The sequence below is a fragment of the Scyliorhinus canicula genome, chromosome 14, assembly GCF_902713615.1.
Source record: "Scyliorhinus canicula chromosome 14, sScyCan1.1, whole genome shotgun sequence".
NCBI classification, from domain to species: Eukaryota; Metazoa; Chordata; class Chondrichthyes; order Carcharhiniformes; family Scyliorhinidae; genus Scyliorhinus; species Scyliorhinus canicula.
This window is the reverse complement of record NC_052159.1, coordinates 22,442,169-22,463,662: the sequence shown is the minus strand read 5'-3', so window position 1 is coordinate 22,463,662 and position 21,494 is coordinate 22,442,169. Positions and strand designations below refer to the sequence as shown.

Genomic DNA, 21,494 nt, shown 5'->3' with positions numbered 1-21,494 from the left:
CCAGAGACCGGAGAATTGCGAGAGCGGCGTCGGACCGGATTTCAGGGTTGACGCCCATCCTCCGCCGATCGCGATTTCGGCACGGAGGCTCAGAGAATCCCGCCCCAGATAATCTGTTCATTTTTGGTATGTTGATTGATGGACAGTTATTGTCCAGGACAGCAGAACTCCTCTTCTCTTCTTCTTCCAAGCAGTGCCATAGGATCTTTCACGGCAACCTGAAGAAGCATACAGGGCCCTGGTTTAACATCTCATCCTTTAGCAAAGCAGCACTCCCTCAGCACTGTATTTGAATGCCAGCCCAGATTATTATCAACACCTAGAGGGGAACTTGAACCCACGACCTTCTGACTCCGAGGAAAGAGTGCATCCAATTGAGCCACAATTAACCCATTAATTCCAAAATCCAGATTATTTATAGGGAGAAGTAAAAACCAGGAACTCAACGCCAATCCCTTGGACATCAAGAGCTGGATTTTCACCACCAAATTGTGAAATTTCCTGGCTTGGCAGTCCCACCTCTGGATAAGGAGCTTCTTTATGCCGTTATTTTCAGTTCAGGGCGGCAGGTGTAGGATGGAGTCAGTCACGATGCCCTCAGGCGTGGATCAGAAGTGGCCACAGGGGTCATTGAGCACCAAGGCAACCTAAATAAAAGGCCTGCCTCGGTTCTCTGGTAGAGTTGGCTCAAGTTGTCTGGAGACATTTTTGGCTCACTAGCCTTCACCCCTCACACCTCATCACCACCACCAACCCCCCCCCCCCAAACCCATGCCACTTCCAATGTCTCATGCCCCTTATGTCTCTTATGGGCTTCATGTCAACTCAGTTCAAACACATTCCCCGCCACCCGCCCCAAAAGCCCCTCATAATCTCTGTGTCAACCCATGGCTCCTCCATGCCCATTCACCCAGTACACACCATGTACAAAACAAACTAACAAAAATGTGGCTAAAGAAAAAGGTGGTGTCTGCTCATAGTAGTCTTCTGGCCCTCAAGAGATGAAGAGCATAAATGATGTCTCTCCTTCCTTCCCTATTTACGGTATGCATTTTTTGTACAGCATGCAAGAAACAATACTTTTCACTGCATACTAATACATGTGACAATAATAAATCAAATCAATTTATTGCCAGAGCTGGGCATTGGCGAGCCAGTCAGGGTGCAAACATCCAACACGCTCAACAGGAGTCAACCCACGCGGAAGGAAACTTGGCACATTCATAGAGAAATTGTCACTTGGACTGTACACAGAGCAAGCGAACAACCAAAAATACCCCTGAAATCGCAGGCATGTCCGAACAACAGGCAAACCTAGTCCTTCATAGCAATCGGCCAGCCAGGAAGAACGGATCTCACCAAGTACAGAATTATCACCAACCCCAAAGGTCTACACGACACCAACCACCAAAACATCAGCCAAGGCAACAAGGGCCACAGGAACAACAGTCTCCTGCCAGTAAACATCACACTCAGAAGACGGTAAACTCGTACGTGTTCCATTAAAGGACCTGCATGACTTAAAGACTATTAAGGTGATTTTGCCCGCCATTCACCTCAAATGCAAATAGCGATGCGGGCACAAAAACTCGCAAGATCACATTTCCCGATTTTCTCTGCGCTCGTCGGTGATCTCATTTCTGTACATTTTAATAAATTTATGTCCAATTTAAAGGCTTTCCAGCCCCATGATCCCTCTCACTGAATATTCATACTAGCTGACCTGACGTCACATCCGCAAGGTTCACAATTGCTATCTTAAAAATGGGAATCTGTTAAGGGGAATCCGGAAGGGGCGCCAAGGTAAGTATTGTCCCCGGGGGTGAGAGAGACATGCCCGGGCAGTGTACTGGCAGTTCCATGGCACAGGTTGGCACTGCCTCGTAGCAGCGCTGACCAGTGTCAGTGCCAAGGGTCAGCCCTTTGGAGAGCTCCATGGGGGAGGGGGTTCCCTTTATGTGCGTTCGGGGAGGGGACTGGAGGGCTGATGCCTGTGAGGGGGAGGAGCTCTCCGATATTACTATGGTGGTGTTGGGGGGGGGGGGGGGGGGAGAGTTCCTGATACTTGTGTGGTTGTTGGTAGGGGGGGGGGGCATTCCCTGAGACCACTATGATGGTTTGGGGGAGTTGGAGAGAGAGCCCCTGATACCCGCGTGGTGGGGTGGTTGCCCAGATGCTTATGGGGGGATCGTCCGTGTCTGTATGTGGAGGGAGTAGTTAATTTTCAGCGCAGATCGGGGCGCCACCAATCTCTGTGGAGCTGGCCTTGCCAGCTCTATAAATCCCCGCCCACCCGAGTGACAGCATAAACCACGCCCCCAGATTCGCTGTGCACAGAGTCCCAGAAAAATCTGGTCTGAAAACTCGGCTGTGCATCTGGAAAGACACACGCCGGTTTTCAGTCTGAAATTGATACTCTTGACAAAATTTGGTAAAATTACGTCCTATGTGTGCAATGCACATACAGAGACTAACCAATAGATCAAACAGTTGTTTATCCATGAGAACAGTGGGTGCATGTGTGTCTTTTTTTGCTGGGGAAAAGAGGATATTTTTATCTTTATCAAAATATGAAAGGCAGATTTGAAATGTATCCAGTCTGATTGACAGCTCAGGTTTCCATAGTCATGTGGCCACGACATGCCTCTGAAGGCAGACATCCTGAGATCAGTTCAGTAAAAGCCTTTCACAGAAACACACTAATGAAGACTGCTGTCGTTACACTTGCAACAATGTAGGTCTGGCTCTAACTGTATCAAGTCTTGTGGCGTTGTTCCAATTCTGTCAAAATCAGCACAATATGAAGCTGCAGTTGATGGAAGATTATAATCACTCAGCGTATATTACATTCTCCCCTGAAAGCACTTTCCTCTGAAGTTGACAAAACTTCAGAATCCAGGCCTGACATAAATCTTAACCTAAATGTAAAACTGGAACACAAAACTTGCTGGAAGAAAATAACTTGAAGCCACAAGAATGTAGATGGAGAAAATCTTTCTCAAGTACAGCAGATCAAGGAACAGGACTGATTTGGACAGCAAGAAAATATGAAGGGCCTGACACGGAGACGGAAAATCATGGGGACAGAAGAAAATCTCTTCATGGAAGGGGCATCCATGTTAATCTGCCTCCATTGGCTTTGGAGTATGGAGACCATGAAAAAAAAACAAGCTGAAACGGTATCTTGTAGACAATGCTGAAGCAATCGTTGAAAAACCATTTCCTAAAGAAACTGTTGATAAATTTTTGTTCTGGCTGATTGAAAATGAATGGAAGTATTGCTCTATGTGTTGAAATTGTAAGATAGGTTCCATTTTATCTCAAATAGATTTATACATACATGTGGGTTTGAGCAAAGTAACATTCGTGCCACGCAAGTGCCAGGCAATGACCATGACCAACAGCAGAAGATCTAACCATCACCCCTTGACATTCAAAGGCATTGCCATCACTGATTCCCCACCACTGTCAACATCAATGGAGTTACCATCGGCCAGAGGCTGAACTGGGCTTGACATAGAAATACTGTGGCCACCAGAGCAAGTCAAAGGCTAGGAATCCAGTGGTGAGTATTTCACCTCCTGAACCCCCCCACCCCCCCAAGCCTACCTGTCATCTACAAGGCACAAGTCAGGAGTGTAATGGAATACTCTCCATTGCCTGGATGAATACTGCTCCAACAACACTCAAGAAGCTCGACACCATCCAGAACAAAACAGTCCGCTTGATTGGCACCAGTTCCACAACCAATACAGGAACTCTTCCCTCTGCCTTTAAGCAGTCATTGTCCCTCAATAGTCTAGGTCATCTGCCGTCATCACCGAAATTGTGCTGATTCTGCCATTGGTCAAGGCTCATATCTCACAGCATAGGTCCCTTACCTGGACTTGGGGTAACTCAGAGATGACCACCCCCTAAGGTCTCAAATACCCTGCCACCATAACAGTGGACATATTTACTGTTCAATAGTCTAAGCCCAATTTAATTTTTCAATTTAATCTTTAGCTCTTTTGACGCCATTGAGTAAACACTACTTGTCCATTTTATTTCTTATGTACAGTCCCTTGCACTCATCCATGTTGAATTTAATCTGCTTTTGTTCCTTCCACTGATACAGTTTGTCCAACTTGGTGTGTCATTCCTCAGTCCCTGGGCTGTCTTCTGAGTGAAATCAACTACAAACTGACCAATTTGCATTGTTCTTCTGAATCCAAACCGTCAATTTCAATTAGATTCCCAACTCAGCACTTTCCCCTGCATCTACATAGCTTATTTCTTAATTTACCTCCATTTACTACTGTGATGATACATGTGCTTTGAGAAGCGTGTATTTTATTTTTATGCTATGCCTCTTTGAGTACAAAGTTGCCTGGGGGGTACTCTGAAAGAGGGTTAATTGCTTTCTAGATTGTGACATCTTCAGGTTCCAAGAAATGCCCATGCAACCAGAGTTTGCCATAGGAATGGACAGCTAAGAAGCAAGGAGTAAATAGAAAGCTAATTGCAGTGGGCAGATAGGGTTTCCGGTTGGCAGTTCAGAAGACTAAGAACTTTGCAAAGAGGAAACAAGCAAGTTCCTCTCTGAATGCAGCAGTTTTCTGTTTAGTAGCAACAGGTTTCGGACTGAGCTCATGAGGAACTTCTTCACCCAAAGGGTTGTGAATCTATAGGAAGTGAAGCAGTGAAGCAGTTGAGGCTCCTTCATTAAATCTTTTCAAGATAAAGATAGTTTTTTGAAGAATAAAGAAATAAAGGGTTATGGTGTTTGGGCGGGAAAGTGAAGCTGAGTCCACAAAAGATCAGCCATGATCTCATTGAATGGCAGGCTCGAAGGGCCAGATGGCCTACTCCTGCTCTTTATGTTCTTATGTTCTAGCTGCTGATGTTGAAGTCGGTCTCTGAGGATACAGCTACTGGTGAATGCGACTGAAGGGCCTAAATGATTGAGTGGGAAGTGAGAGTCCCTCCATAGCAGAGGCTGAGTTGGAAAGGCTGAGATTGCATGTGTCCCACATTTGTGCAAAATGCAATGCAGGTGTTTCTAACAATGTGATGTGTGTCTTTGCTGTGTCTACTATTAAAGTTAAATTTCTATTTGTCTTTGAAATATCCTTTACCTATTAGTCAATGTTTGAATTAAATGTTGATTTAAGTTGGTTTGTTACAGTAAACTTTAAAAAAGTGAAATTTTTCCCATTATTGTCCTTTCCACTGGCTTTGAGGCAATTCTTCTCCTTTAAAAGTTACCAGTCTCTGTAGGATCCAGAACACCACTGTGTCTATGTTTCTATAGCTCTGGAGGGGAAAAGGATCAAAGGATATGGGGGGAGGGGGCGGGGGGGTGTATGAGGCGAGAACAGGCTATTCAGTTGGATGACAGCCATGATCATAATAATGGCGGAGCAAACTCAAAGGGCCGAATGGCCTCCTCCTGTTCCTATTTCCTTTGTTTGGAAATTTTAAAAATAACCTCCCCAAGTTTTTTATGATGGATCCCCATGATTTTGAGTTTAACTCCTCGACTGGTGTGTGGAATTTAGTTGAAGTCGTGCATCCTGGAATTACTCAGGCGTGATCTATTTGTGGTAAAAAAAATTATGGTTGCAGTAAAAGAAAATGTAGAATGGATGTAGTCGGGAATGTGACTTTTTGGTCAGGCCAAGTAGTTGATGAATGGTTTATGGGCCAGTCCATAATAAGCTAAGGAACGTGACCGTTGGGTCAGGATAGAATAAGCTGATGAATGATCTCTGGGTTTTACCGTGCTAAACCGACTTCAGGACCAGGCGAAGATGGGACTGTGCAATGTAGCAAATCATCAAGATGGGCAAGAAAAGTTTGTGTTTTGGAATAAACTGTGGGTGTCGTTTGTACTAAAGGTCAGGTCATTCCATGATAGTTTTGAAGACCTATCTGTAATTGCGGATGTATGGAATGAGAGGTACAAGATAAGAACATTGTGAGTTAACGATGAGGTATCACAAAGATGGTATAAATAACTGTTAGAAACTGTGTACCTTTGAATTACGTCTTAGAGCAATCTGAGAGAGCATTCCCCTGTATGCATACGAGTGTTGAATAAGCTGCTGCTTGATTTGCTTACAGCTGACACTTGTGTCAAATGTCTTTAGATGCTCCGCAACATGATCACGTTTAGTTTGGAAGATTAGATGGGCCACATAAAAGTCTTGTCCATGGTCAACTTGGAATGTAATTTTCTCAATGAGTGCAAGAATATTTGTGAGGCAGGATCTTCTCTTCCGAGTCCGTGCCAGCTGTAAATTACAAGTAATTCTCCATCTTTTCTCCTGGTGACAAATTGCATGAGTCAATATTCCGCTTTAAGCCTCATCAAAATGAATGCACATGAACACACTGGACCACCCCGATAACCCAGCCAGACTATTGCAAGCAGCCTTAATCATGTGGCTATCTGAAAAAAGGGATTCCCATTTGATTTTAAGCCCTCGCAAATTATTCCATGCTGACATTTCACGCTGTTGCTCCAAAGCTACCCGAAAATTCATCACTTGATAAATTCTACATTTTTCAGTTACAATCTTTTTTCCTGAGATAGTACAATTCGCTCAACGGGAATATATTTAACTTTCTCATTAAAGATAGAGGAGACGCTGCAGTGTGCATAAAAAGTTAATTAAAAGGGTATAATTAAACTTATGAGGCAAGTTTTTAATTTGTGATAGTGATCCAATTAAATCTCTTAGTTTGTATTTATTAAAACTACTGAAGCATCATCTCAAACAATGTTCAGAGATCAACAATGACATTTTTGTGAAGCTTGGCCACCAAATTCATAATTAAAATTAATGTTAATAACTCAGGACCAGACCAAGATGTGGGCCTTGAAAATCAGCCAAGAGATAGCGCAAAACAAATAGTACAGAGGGAATTCACCCGTCTGGGACGAGGTCCCGTGACAGAGGCAGGGGTGGAGACAGGGACAGCAGGATTCCCGACATGGTGGATCTAATCTGGTTTGGGATACTTGCGAGGCGGCTGAGGACTCGGTCTGCAGTCGCTACGGTCAGCCGATCGGAGGGCAGAGGGGTTCATTCGGGACTGGGCTTATATTGTGCGGGTGGTCGGGTTGAGCGCGCGACCGATCGGGGGCACTATTTCCGCAGTCCAGGGGTGGGATTCCCCGCCGGCGGGAAGCTCCATTTTGCCAGCGCCCAGGGGTTTCCCAATGGCGTGGGGCTGCCCCACAATGGGAAACCCCATTGACCGGCCGGCGTAGCGGAGAATCCGGCCGGCGGCTCGGGGCAGTAATGTGGCGTGGATGGGCGGAGAATCCAGCCCTTTCTTTCTGCAGAGACTGATGGGAAACAATGCCATATTTTCCAGCCCGGACCTCATTAATTATGTACCAGGAGGTTTCGTGTCATATTCCATGGTGGACTGAGCTTGATTCAATGTGTCCTGCCATCATATCTGGGTGCCATATTTAAAAGGCGCCCAACATCACTGACCCACCATTGAAGAAAGAAGATAAGTCTCCAGGAACACTCTGAGATGGAAGACTGGCCTCCTTGATGACACTGAAGCACTGAAGCCGGAAGATCCAGTTGGTATTCCACCCCCCCCCCCCACCCCCACCACCCAGAACAGTGCACAACCAACCAGAGTTACAGGGTCCAGGATCACTGGGGCCTCTATCCCAAAATCCAGAGGTGGCCCCAGGCATTCTTCAGGTAAGTTCTGAATTCTGCATGCTATGTTTTTCCAGAGAAGCTCTGGACCGGCATGTTTCCCTGTTGGCTTTGTGGAGAATCTAGTTTGAGGGGAGGATTCCAATCGGGCCTTCATCTGCATTCAATTAGTGGGATGCAAATAAATTTCACGATGGCCACCAGCGAGATTCCAGATCTGCCATGGTGGACAACAGTGGAAGATCCTGTGGGAAACTACGCCGGCGTCAGACCAATTTTTGGGTTTCCCTTCGAATTCTCCCTTCTGATTGCCACTGAACCTGCGAGCGGAGGCATGGGGGAATTTTACCCTAAATTACCAGGAACTTTGGTACTGTAATAAGTCCACGGAGGTAGAAGTCCCTTCCCCAGAATTCCTTTTATTTGCAAAACCAACAGTCGAACAGCCAGGTGCATTCAGCTTGCTGTCTACACTGGGAGTGCAGAGGATCTGACACTCCCTGTTATATACAGAGAAAGGGGTTCTCTGATTGAGCCAATCTCAAAGGCCTGGTTTAAGTCTTTACAGGTACGATGGTTAAAGTGCTGAATTTGTAATCCACAAGGCCTGAACTTATGAGTTCAAATACTACCACATCAATAGGGGAATTAAAAAATTCAACTCATGAAATTAATCTGGAAAAAACTAGTATCAATAATCATGACTATGTAACTACCAGATTATCATAAAAGCCATTTGATTTCCTAATGTGCTTTAGGGAAGGCAATCGGCTGTCCTTACCTGCCCTGGCCTATATATGACTCTGACCCACAGCTATATAGTTGACCCTGAAATGGACAAGCAAGCCAACCAGGAGCAGGATTCTCCCGCCTGCCAGCCACATGTTCCCCAGCGGCAGAAGACGATACGCCCTTCAGTGGCAGCAGCATTCTTTGTTCTCTCCGCTATCAATGGGAATTTCCATTGAAGCCACCCCATGCCGCTGGGAAACCCGCAAGTGAGATCGCACTATCGGCGGGACCAGAGAATCGTGCCGCCACCGAATGGCGGGATAAATCCAGCCCAGTTGTTAAGGTGGTTCACCATTGCCTTTTCAAGGATAATTATGGAGAAGTTGCCAGCAATGCCTACATCCTGGGCTTGAAGTACTCCATTGTTTCAAAGTTTGTATTTTTTGTGATCAACCTTCACTGAAAAAGGAAACCGTGAAAAGGAAACTAAGAAAGGAAAATGATCTTTCAGTTTCTAAGGAAAAAAAGGCTCCAACTGAGATTGTAAACCAAAACCTCTGGGGAGAATGAAACTGGTTGAGGACATATAATTGGGCACAGAGCCATCCAAGCTTATTAGATGATGATGATGATTCCAGTGGTGCAGTATAGGCAGGTTGGAGAAGATGGAGACTAGATCCAGAAGCTGTGAAGAAACAAACATGCAGTTGTTGTAGCTTTTTCTGTTATTTGAAGATAACAGTGGTGGATCTACACTATCCAAACTATCATAAGCAGTGGTGAGGCGATTCTGAAGAATCGTGCCATTTTTGTTGTAGACCGTTCTGGTAGAGCTCTGGTTGGCTGTGCACTTCTGTCAGCTGCGGATGGGACTGAATTCCAAATGAAGAGGAGCCGAGATTCTTTGCAAGGGCTTTTTGACTGACCTTGATAAACTAGACGTTGAGTGGTTAATTGATTCCACCTAAAATAGTGTATATGCTGACTAGACTAGCTAATTGATAAAATATTTCTCAGTTGAATCTGGCAGCTGACATGTAAATTATAGTTTCTAGTTAACCATAATTTGCCTGTTAATTCACATTTAACTATGTTGATTCTGGGCTTCACTTTATAGGGTGTTACCTCGGATAGCACCGTGGGCAGCATGGTAGCATTGTGGATAGCACAATGGCTTCACAGCTCCAGGGTCCCAGGTTCGATTCCCGGTTTGGGTCACTGTCTGTGTGGAGTCTGCACATCCTCCCCGTGTGTGCGTGGGTTTCCTCCGGGTGCTCCGGTTTCCTCCCACAGTCCAAAGATGTGTAGGTTAGGTGGATTGACCATGATAAATTGCCCTCAGCGTCCAAAATTGCCCTTAGTGTTGGGTGGGGTTACTGGGTTATGGGGATAGGGTGGAGGTGTTAACCTTGGGTGGGGTGCTCTTTCCAGGAGCCGGTGAAGACCTGATGGGCCGAATGGCCTCCTTCTGCGCTGTAAATGATATGATCTATGATAGCATTCAAAGAGAAATTATCTGTTTTTGAGACTAGGTGCGGTGATGGACAGTTCCAGCGGGACCTTTCCTGCTGGCCAGAATGGTGTGGATGCCGTGTCAAATTCTATGTTTGGAACCTCTTTAATTATGCACAGGAAAGTCCCCCTCCAAATCACCTGGTGGGCCAGCAGCTGATTCGTCCTACTGCCACCATCAGCTATTGGATTTCAATGTCTGGGCGCCATATTGAAACACCAGTCCAGCACACTCATATCACTCTCTCCTGCTCACCTGTCCTCACCAGATCATGCCGGATGTCTGGAACCCAGAAGCAGAAGGTTAGCAGCCTTAGGAAGTCTGTACCTCAATTCAAGTACACTTACTCCATTCCCTAGCACATCACTTGGAAGGTGCCTTTACCCCATGTGGACCTCTGCCCACCGCATGTGGAGTCTTCATGCACCCCCCCCCCCCCCCAACCCCTTTCAATAAACAATGTTGTATCCCTTTGATCTCCTTGTTTGTTGAACATTTCATGTAGCCTTGTTGGGACCCAGCTTCCCTCCCACCAGTCTCCCCTTTGCCTTCCATTGTTCATCAGCCTCATCCACCTCCTTGCCCCTCTGCCAGTTGTCGTGCCCTCTCTTCCTCCCGTCCCCACCCTTGCTAAACCCTCGTGGCGGCACTTGACCCCGCTATCGTTCTTACCCAAAGACACCACAGCCAACTCCGATTTGGTCCCTTCCCAAAATCTTCATGCATGCACCTTACAACAGAGATCACTAAATATCAAAGCTGGATTTTCACCTCAGTGGCCATAAAATGATCAGGCTGAGGTCAATCTTGCATCAGTGGAAAAGTTAACGATTTTTCTGCCTTAAAGCAGAGGCAGGGGTGCCAAATTGACAGATGAATGTGCTCATTACTAACTTTGCACACTGCAAGTTTCAACAGATTGGAGTATGATCTTTATCAAATTTTTGTCTGCTGTTTCAATCATGATTATTTCAAGGACCTTGTAATTGTATGAGTTGAATTGTACAATTCACAGAATTGCAGAATTGTTAACAGCACAGAAGGAGGCCATTTAATCCATCGTTTCTGCACCAGCTCTCCAAATGAGCATTATGGCTTAGTGCCATTCGCCTGTATTTTCCCCATTCCCTGCACATTGTTTCTATTCAAGTAATCATGTCCTTGAGTGCCTCGATTGAACATAAGAACTAGGAGCAGGAGTAGGCCATCTGGCCCCTCGAGCCTGCTCCGCCATTTAATGAGATCATGGCTGATCTTTTGTGGGCTCAGCTCCACTTTCCGGCCCAAACACCATAACCCTTAATCCCTTTATTCTTCAAAAAACTATCTATCTTTACCTTAAAAACATGTAATGAAGGAGCCTCAACTGCTTCACTGGGCAAGGAATTCCATAGATTCACAACCCTTTGGGTGAAGAAGTTCCTCCTAAATCTACTTCCCCTTATTTTGAGGCTATGTCCCCTAGTTCTGCTTTCACCCGCCAGTGGAAACAACCTGCCCGCATCTATCCTATCTATTCCCTTCATAATTTTAAATGTTTCTATAAGATCCCCCCTCATCCTTCTAATTTCCAACGAGTACAGTCCCAATCTACTCAACCTCTCCTCGTAATCCAACCACTTCAGCTCTGGGATTAACCTAGTGAATCTCCTCTGCACACCCTCCAGTGCCAGTACGTCCTTTCTCAAGTAAGGAGACCAAAACTGAACACAATACTCCAGGTGTGGCCTCACTAACACCGTATACAATTGCAACATAACCTCCCTAGTCTTAAACTCCATCCCTCTAGCAATGAAGGACAAAATTCCATTTGCCTTCTTAATCACCTGTTGCACCTGTAAACCAACCTTCTGTGACTCATGCACTAGCACACCCAGGTCTCTCTGCACAGCGGCATGCTTTAATATTTATCGGTTAAATAATAATCCCGTTTGCTGTTATTCCTACCAAAATGGATAACCTCACATTTGTCAACATTGTATTCCATACAATTGAACCTGCCTCCCTCCATCGCTCTTCAAAGCAGTGCGTTCCAGACCAGAACCATTCAATTGTGTGAAAGAGGTTTTTCTCACATCACATTCGTTTCTTTTGCAGATTCAAAATGGAACGTCTGCAACATTAACAAGTGATCCACCCCTTCTTCCACTCCACTTTCACAAATAGAGTACTCTACGCACTTTCCAATCCTACTCTTTGTTTTAATCGGTCAGTTTAACTCTGTGGTCACACTCTTGCCACCTCCTCAGAAGGTCACAAATTTGAGTCCCAGCTGAGGATTTAAGCACCCAATCTGGGCCGATGCTCCAATCGCACACTGAGGAACTTCTACTTTATTGAAGCTGCCATGTTTAGGAAGAGGAGTTTAACAGAAGCTCCGTCTGTCCAATCGGGTGGATGGCAAAAAGCCCATGCGTTATTTGAAAAAGAGCAACAGACTTGTTCTGGCCAACATTTACTTTTTCAACCAAAGCCAATTAACCGGTCTTTGGCTTTGTCTGCTATTTTGTAGGAGCTGGCCGTGCACAAATTGGCTGTCATGTTTGTCGTCACAACTTCACTTCAGAACTAATTAGTTGGTTGTGAATTGCTTTGGGCTGTTCTGAGGTTAAAAGTTGTTGCATAGATACAAGTTATTTTTTCGTATCTGTCCACAGTATTGCAGTCAGGTATAACACCATTGTAGAGGCAGAAGCTGAGAGGTAATTAACAGAAGTATCACCCAGAGTCAGAATGCTAATTAATATCACATTGTTCTTGGTATCTGCTTTCCACAACAAATCTGAAATGGCTTGGAGTTGAGTACGTAGCACACATTGAGAGTTAATCAGCTATAGCCTTAGTGAGATACTAATGATCTACTGATAATCGGACCTCTTCCACTTGATGGTTTCACAGTTCACTGAAGAATGTTAATAGCTTTCGTTCAGGAAGTGTTTGATTTGGTTCATTATACGCTGATATGGAAACTGTTGCAAATCCACTGTGCTAATTGAAAGATGAAAAGATATAAAATGTACGTAATGAAATATTTTATGCTCAGTGCATTGAGACACAGGGGAAGAACTGTGAAAATAGAATCAGGGTGCACACGTCACTCCAAATGCATGCTCGATGAGCCAAGCGATTGCCGTCTCTGCTGCAATACAATTATGCATTCAATAGCCCAATTTTCCTCCCCCCCCCAAGCGTGCATCACCCCAACACTGAACAAAAGCTAAATATATATTTAGCCAGTGTATATATATATATATATGTATAGTCAAATATATATTTGACAGAAATCTTTGGATCCTCGCTGTCTTCAGATGATGTCCCGGAGGACTGGAGAATAGCCAATGTTGTTCCTTTGTTTAAGAAGGGTAGCAAGGATAATCCCGGAAACTACAGGCCGGTAGAGCCTTACGTCAGTGGTAGGGAAATTACTGAAGGGAATTCTTCGAGACAGGATCTACTCCCATTTGGAAGCAAGTGGTCGTATTAGCCAGAGGCAGCACGGTTTTGTGAAGGGGAGGTCGTGTCTCACTAACTTGATAGAGTTTTTCAAGGAGGTCACAAAGATGACTGATGCAGGAAGGGCAGTGGATGGTGTCTATATGGATGTCAGTAAGGCCTTTGACAAGGTCCCTCATGGCAGACTGGCACAAAAGGTGAAGTCACACGGGATCAGAGGTGAGCTGGCAAGATGGATAAAGAACTGGCTAGGTCATAGAAGGCAGAGAGTAGCAATGGAAGGGTGCTTTTCTGATTGGAGGGCTGTGACTAGTGGTGTTCCGCAGGGATCAGTGCGTTCGTAGCATATATAAATGATTTGGAGGAAAATGTAACTGGTCTGATTAGTAAGTTTGCAGACGACACAAAGGTTTGGTGGAATTGCAGATAGCGATGAGGACTGTCAGAGGATACAGCAGGATTTAGATCATTTGGAGACTTGGGCGGCGAGATGGCAGATGGAGTTTAATCCGGACAAATGTGAGGTAATGCATTTTGGAAGGTCTAATACAGGTTGGGAATATACAGTGAATGGTAGAACCCTCAAGAGTATTGACAGTCAGAGAGATCTTGGTGCACAGGTCCACAGTTTACTGAAAGGGGTGACACAGGTGGAGAAGTTGTCAAGAAGGCATACGGCATGCTTGCATTCATTGACCGGGGCATTGAGTATAAAAATTGGCAAGTCATGTTGCAGCTGTATAGAACCTTAGTTAGGCCACACTTTAGTTTGGTGTTAAATTCTGGTTGCCACACTACCAGATGGGTGTGAAGGCTTTGGAGAGGGTGCAGAAGAGATTTACCAGGATGTTGCCTGGTATGGAGGGCATTGGCTATGAGGAGAAGTTAAATAAACTTGGTTTGTTCTCACTGGAATGAAGGAGGTTGAGGGGCGACCTGATAGAGGTCTACAAAATTATGAGGGGCATAGACAGAGTGGATAGTTAGAGACTTTTTCCCAGGGTAGAGAGGTCAATTACAAGGGGGCATAGGTTTAAGATGCGAGGGGCAAGGTTTAGAGGAGATGTACGAGGTAAGTTTTTTTACACAGAGGGTAGTGGGTGCCTGGAACTCGCTGCCGAAGGAGGTGGTGGAAGCAGGGACGATAATGACGTTTAAGGGGAATCTTGACAAATACATGAATAGGATGTGAATAGAGGGATACGGACCCCGGAAATGTAGAAGATTTTAGTTTAGACGGGCAGCATGGTCAGCGCAAGCTTGAAGGGCTGAAGGGCCTGTTCCTGTGCTGTACTTTTCTTTGTTCTTTCTTTGTTATATAGCCTGATTATCTTTGTTAAAATTTCCTCTCCCCGCTCCTCCCCATAGCCACCAATATACCTTAGTCCTCATCAATAGCGGGTCTTGTGGTGCATTGGGAGCAGCCCTACCTCTGAACCAGAGGTTCTGGACTCATGTCCCACCCAGGTCTTGATGATCAAGGAAGGTGCATTCATAATGCGGCCAAACAGGTTGAGTGTCCTTCTAGCACAAGCCAGTGGGCAGGTGGTGAGAGCCAGGGAGACTCCTGGTCAGCCATGCTTGACGCGGAGTGGTGCGCCGGACGCTAGAAGCCTCTGGCGGCAGGCTCGCAACCTGTTCCAGGAAAAGCCTTGCAATGGGAACAGAGGAAAGTCTGTCTTGTGCACCACTAGATGCCTGAAGAGAAACAGGATTTGAGCACTTGAAACACCATAGCATACTGCAGACCAAGAGCTAGAAAAAGGGATTAGATTAGATAGGTGCTTGATGGCTGGTGCAGACACAATGAGCCAAAGTGCCTCCTCTTGTGCTGTTAAACTCTATGACTCGATAACAACTCGTCAACTCTAGTGCTCAGGAACCTGAGCCATCCACTCAGATCAGGTACCCTGATTGTAAGTGCCAGGTTGACGGGAATAAGGAGTAGGAGGCGAGGAAAAACTCCTCTCACTTAATGAAGGTGAACTGTGATCCTGCAGGCTTATCTCAGGTTCACAACTCTGGGGAAACCTTAGAAGCCTCTTACTCTTGGCAATTGTTACTTAAAATATTGAATTCAACTCATGCTTTGGAGAGATGGGTTTATTTTGTATTTGTCTGGGGGTTGCAGCATGTGTGTAGAGAATGCCAGCATCAGGAGTTCCCAAATAGATGTTACACACAAGCTAAAGTTCCTTGCTACACAGCTCCAGCAACGGATGAAACAAATCATTATCGAGTAAATTCACAAATCCTCTATCTGCAGTGGGAGGCCATGATTTTAGACAGCATAGGTCAAAGGTAGGTCCCTCGCTGTGTGTATAAGGTTGGTGCACTTCATCTTAGGTCATAAATCATTAGCAAGTATGTCAAAATTATACACGTTGAGGAGAGCAACTCTTCCCCTCCATTTCATTGAACTACAAGCTTAGACTTCAAAAAAAAAGAACAAAGAACAATACAGCACAGGAACAGGCCCTTCGGCCCTCCAAGCCTGTGCCAACCCTGGTACCTGCCTAAACTAAAACCACCTGCACTTACGGAGTCAGAGTCCTTCCATTCCCACCCTATTCATATATTTGTCTAGAGTCCCTTAAATGTCGCTATCGTACATGCTCCCACCACCTTCCCAGGCAGCGCTTTCCATATATTTACCACCCTCTGTGTAAAACACTTGCCTCACACCTCTGTTCTAAACTTTCCACAGTGCACTTTAAACCTATGTCCCCCAGTACTTGGCTCTCCTACCCTAGGAAAGAGCATCTGACGATCCACTCTGTCCATGCCACTCACAATCTTGTAGACCTCTATCAGGTCGCCTCTCAACCTCCGTTGTTCCAGTGAGAACAGACAGGGTTTGTCTAACCTCTCCTCATAGCTAATGTCCTCCATACCAGGCACAAATCCTAGTAAACCATTTCTGTACCCTCTCCAAAGCATCCACAAACTTCTGGTAGTGTGGCGACCAGAATTGTACACAATATTCCAAATGAGGCCTAATTAAGGTACTGTACAGCTGCAATACGACTTGTCAATTTTTATATTTAATGCCCCAACCGATGAAGGCCAGCATATTGTATGCCTTCTTGACCACCTTATCCACATGCTTTGCCACGTTCAGTGATTGGTGGACCTGCACGCCCAGATCTCTCTGCCTGTCAGGACTCGCAAGAGTTCTACCATTTACTGTGCAATTTCTACATGCATTGGACCTTCCAAAATACTTACCTCACATTTGTCTGGATTAAACTCCATCTGCCATTTCTTCGCCCAAGACTCCAACCATGGTCCGATCGCGGGCCCATGGCACCCTTGGCACGGCCGTGGTACTGCCGTGCCAATCGGTGCCATGGTTCCCAAGATCACAACTTTACAGCCGTTTTTACGAACGGTCAGACCAGGTGTGTTTGACGTTCCTAAAAACGGTCGTAAAGGGCTTGGACTTCGGCCCATCGGCCAGCTGAGAATCGCTGCTCGCCGTAAAAAAACGGCGGGCAACGATTCGTGTCGGGAGGCGGGCGTGGGGGGGGGGGGGGGGGGGGGGGAGAATAGCGGGAGGGCGTCAGACCAGCGTGGCCGTAAAAATTTACGACCCCCTTATTCTCCGCACCGTCGTGAGTGCGGAGAATCGCCCCCCCTTTTCACCAGAGGGTGGTGGGATTCTGGAACTCGCTGCCTGAAAGGATGGTGGACGCAGAGACCCTCGCAACATTTAAGAAATATTTAGATTTGAACTTGCGCTGCCAAGGCAAGCAAGGCTATGGGCCAGGTCAAGTGCTGGAAAATGGGATTGGAATAGTTAGGTGGTTGTTTTTGACTGGCACAGACGAGATGGGCTGAAAGGCCTTTTCTGTGCTTAGACCTCTATGATTCGAAGCCAGCTTTTCAAAGAGTAATAGTTCTCTGCACTTCAGAGCACCGATATGGAACCGTAGTCTACATAACAAGACATTTTGAAAGGTACGTTCAAAAGGTCCTCTTGCCAAATTCCCATGGACACACATGTACTCATGCCAGCCCCATTGTCCCTCAGTCTCCAATGGCAAGGGATGCCCCCATACAACCCTCATGGTCTCTCATGCCCCCCACACGAAGATATACCCCCAACCAATTCCTGGGGTCCCTCAGGACCCCCATGCAATGCCATGGCACTTCCATGCCATTCACCCCTATACACTGTATACAGTGAATTCTATAGAATGCATAATAATGCTTGACTGAGATCCCAGAAATCAATAACCAAAATACCTGAGCCCCGGGAAAAACATTCCTTACTAACAGCTCTAACTCTCTGGTTTATGTTGTTAAATGGACAAAATGTACACAAAATAAAGAGGTTTCAAGTACTTTCAATTTCAACTATTGACCCTTTAAAGGATTAACACTTTTTTGAGCTGTGGTAAGAAGGTGTTTTTTGAAGAAAGTGGAACATTATCAATGAATGAATATTTTTGAAGCTTTTTTTAATACGTTCTATTATCACTATAGGGTTAATTGGTTCTGTGCAGTTAATAGTGGCTAAATTGGCATGCAGGTGGCATCGCTTGGCATGGGGGCCATCAGGGGTGAGAGGGGACATGAGGTGGGGAGTACATGGGGGGGGGGAGTGAGTGGTTATGAGAGCTGGTGGGTCTGTTTTTACTACAACTGGGATGACAACTCCGAGGAAGAACTTTTAAACAGCCCGCGTCCGCACACTGGCAGTCACTGTGGTAACCTCAAAACTTTTCCCCAGCTCAACTGGTCCAGCTGCAGTCCATATCCATACCCCCGGAATGAAAATCCCATCCTTCCTGCCGCTTTCAGCCGAGGAGGGGAGGCCGACTCGGAATTACCCACCTGGAGTAAGAAAATCCAGCCAAACAGCTCTGCTTTTCAACTCCATCTCTATAGAAATTAACCCCGGTGTTCGGCATGCTTTCATTTTTTTCCCCTTATTTATGTCCACTGCTAGACTCGTGCATGCGTGGCCCTAGATCCCTTTGCCCCTCCATCCTGCTTAGATCCTTATTATGTTCCCTCTTTATTTTCTAACCAAAATGTACCACCTCACACTTATGTATGAGGAAATTCAATTACAAAATACATGCTCGCTCTCAAAGTTAATGTCTTCTCATATTTGGGAATGCTTCTAAAGCTAGTTGTACCTGAAGAAGGCCATGAAGGAGAAGCCATAACCATGTTGTTCTGCTATCCCAGCACACACCACGTTGGTAGAAGCTCCAATCAATGTTCCATTGCCTAGAAGGGCAAAGGGAAATTACACAAAGTTTAGAATAAATAGATAATGGTGTCAATGATGGTCAAAAGGCCATACAATAGTCAGCAACCCAAGAGTGATGTTGGAACCTAACTTGACTCAATAGACAATTGAAGGTAGATTGAAAAGAATTACAATTAGCGCTTCTTATAAGAGATGCAAGATTTGTAAATGATGGGCAGGGGTCTCTGGCCCCCCAGGCGCATGTTTCTGGGCAGCACGTCATTCCCTGGCAATGGGATTCTCTCTTCCCGCTGCTTGTCAATGGGATTTCCCTTTGAAGCCTCCCACCGCTTGTCAATGGGATTTCCCTTTGAAGCCACTCCACGCTCCTCGGAAATCCACGGGTGGGGGTGCACTGCCGGTGGGAAAAGTGCATCCCAGCGACCGGAGAAATCCAGTCAATGGTTTGGATATTTATGGCAAAGCTTCATCTGTTCAAAGACAAAACCAGAAAGTCATTAGGAAGAGCACTTCTGCTGTAATGCCCTAATTTCCCGCAAATTGACCTTGACCGCTCACGCTGCCTAGCCCCTTCAACTGCTCCTGCCAGGCCACAGCCCAAACTTACCTGTAGGCCCTTGGTAACAGCTGAAACCTAGTTAGGCCCAAGCATACGTGAGCATCATTTTAACATTGGATCCGCTCCCACCGCTTCCTGAATTATAATGACAAGGTGAATCTAATCTGGTTTCTGAGCCTCTGCATTTGGTTGTTCCATTGCTGTTCACCATTGTAGTCACTTCTGGTTTGGGGCCCTGTCGAAGTTAGAACCCTGCTATCTTTGGAATTTGCATTAAACCCTGGCCCCCTCTGCCTTTTTCTTTGGCATTCTGAACAAAGTGAGAGGGCAAATGGGGCCTCAAGTAATATGTCGTATCCAAAAGACAGCACCTCCAACAGTGCAGCACCCTCGCAGTACTGTGCAGCCTAGATTAGATGCAAGACACCGTTCATCCAGTATAGAAAAGGATTGCCAAGTTATCCCTTGGATACTGCTGATAAAATGTAAATCTATTTTGAAAACCGTCAAGTAACATGTTTATTAATGGCTGGAGACTAAAGTTACCAGCTGTGGTATAAATATTATTGCACTGAGACCAAATTTTCCCCTCGGCTGTTTTACCAGAGCAGTTAACCTGCTTCTATTAAAGAGCTTACTGCCCCATTAAAATGGAGAGGAAGAGGAAGTTGATACAAGCAGCCATTTCTTATTTGCACTATAATATCACTTACACGTTCCAGATGGAGATAACTAATAGCGCAATTTCAATTTTAAAATGGGCATTCAATCATACCATGAACACATTTCAATTTCATCACGAGCCCCAAGTTTGTGCATTTTCCAGCAGCACATAAAATGAAGGATACGACTTCAGATATGACTTCCTATTCAATTAACAATAGATTTTCCATTGCTTAGTGAATTCAAACTGGGGCACTCGTTTTCCAATTCTGATTAACTTTTGTTATCAAGAGAGGCTTACGCACTCTGCTGTTCATGCAGCACTATGTGCACATCCTGTAAGACTTTGCACCTGCCTCATTCTAGTAAACTCAATCAATGCTTGTCTGCTTAAAACAGGTGTCAGTCTGTTGTACTTTATCCCTGTGCAGCTGGGAAAAAAGCAATCAGCAGTGATAACATCAGGATTCCAATCAATAGAAGCTAACAGAGTTGAGGTGATTAGGCCATAGTGTTATAACTAGTTTCTTCTTTTCTCCTGTCTGTCACATATGGTGCCAATTTTCAACTAGCCTGCACATCTCAACCTTATTTTATTGCAGAAAATAACTATGTAAAAATCTGTGGTAGTATTTCAAGAAGACAGGGTGGCACAGTGGCGCAATTGTTCAGAGAATTTATAGTGCAGAAGGAGGCAATTGGGCCTATGGAGACTGCACTGGCCCTTACAAAGAGCACTCTACTCAAGCCCACGTATCTACCCTATCCCTGTAACCCCACTTAACCTTTTTTGGACACTAAGGGCAATTTAGCATGACCAATCTACCTAACCCGCACATCTTTGGACTGTGGGAGGAAACCGGAGCACCCGGAGGAAACCCACGCAGACACGGGGAGAACGTGCAGACTCCGCACAGACAGTGACCCAGCCGGGAATCGAACCTGGGATCCTGGAGCTGTGAAGCAACTGTGCTCACCACTATGCTACCGTGCTGCCCTAGCAGTTGGCACTGCTGTCTCACAGCACCGAGGTCCCGGGTTCAATTCTGGCCCGGAATTGGGGCCATTCCATTGGGTGACTGAATGGAATTTGCATGTTCTCCCCGTGTCTGCATGGGTCTCCTCAGGGTGCCCCGGTTTCTTCCCACAGTCCAAAGATGTGGAGGTTAGTTGGATTGGCCATTCTAAAGTATCCCTTAGTGTCCAAAGGTTAGGTGGGGATACAGGGATAGGATGGGGGAGTAGGCCTAGGTAGGGTGCTCTTTCAGAGGGCCGATGTAGGCTTGATGGGCTGAATGGCCATCTTCTGCGCTGTAGGGATTCTATAATTCTAACATGAAAATGGGAGAAGACTTCACCTTGCTTCCAACAAAACTTTAGTATTGTCAAAACATTAAAAGAATACAATTTTGGAAGGATAAATATTATCTGGTAAGAAATTGTGCAATAATCTGAAAGGACTTTTAAAACTGTAGGCCAGAATTCTCCGTTTCCCAGGGGATTGGGATGGCTTCAATGGGAAATCCCGTGGACAAGCGGCGGAAAAGAGAATCCCGCGTGAGGGTACGTTACGCAGCCGAGAAACATGCAGCTGAGAGTTGGAAGAATCCTACCCATAAAGTATTTTTCTCGCTAATTATATACTGGCATTACAACTCCACTGTCACTGGGTCAAAGTCC

At 45.6% G+C, this 21,494-nt stretch overlaps 1 protein-coding gene across 1 annotated transcript in view; it reads right to left on the bottom strand.

Annotated features, from left to right (window-relative positions):
- oca2 (oculocutaneous albinism II) overlaps positions 1-21,494 on the bottom strand; it is a 559,961-nt gene that overhangs the window by 63,469 nt on the left and 474,998 nt on the right. The window contains exon 23 of the mRNA XM_038818856.1: positions 18,516-18,609. Coding sequence (XP_038674784.1) covers positions 18,516-18,609 — 94 coding nt within the window. The remainder of the gene's footprint in view (positions 1-18,515; positions 18,610-21,494) is intronic.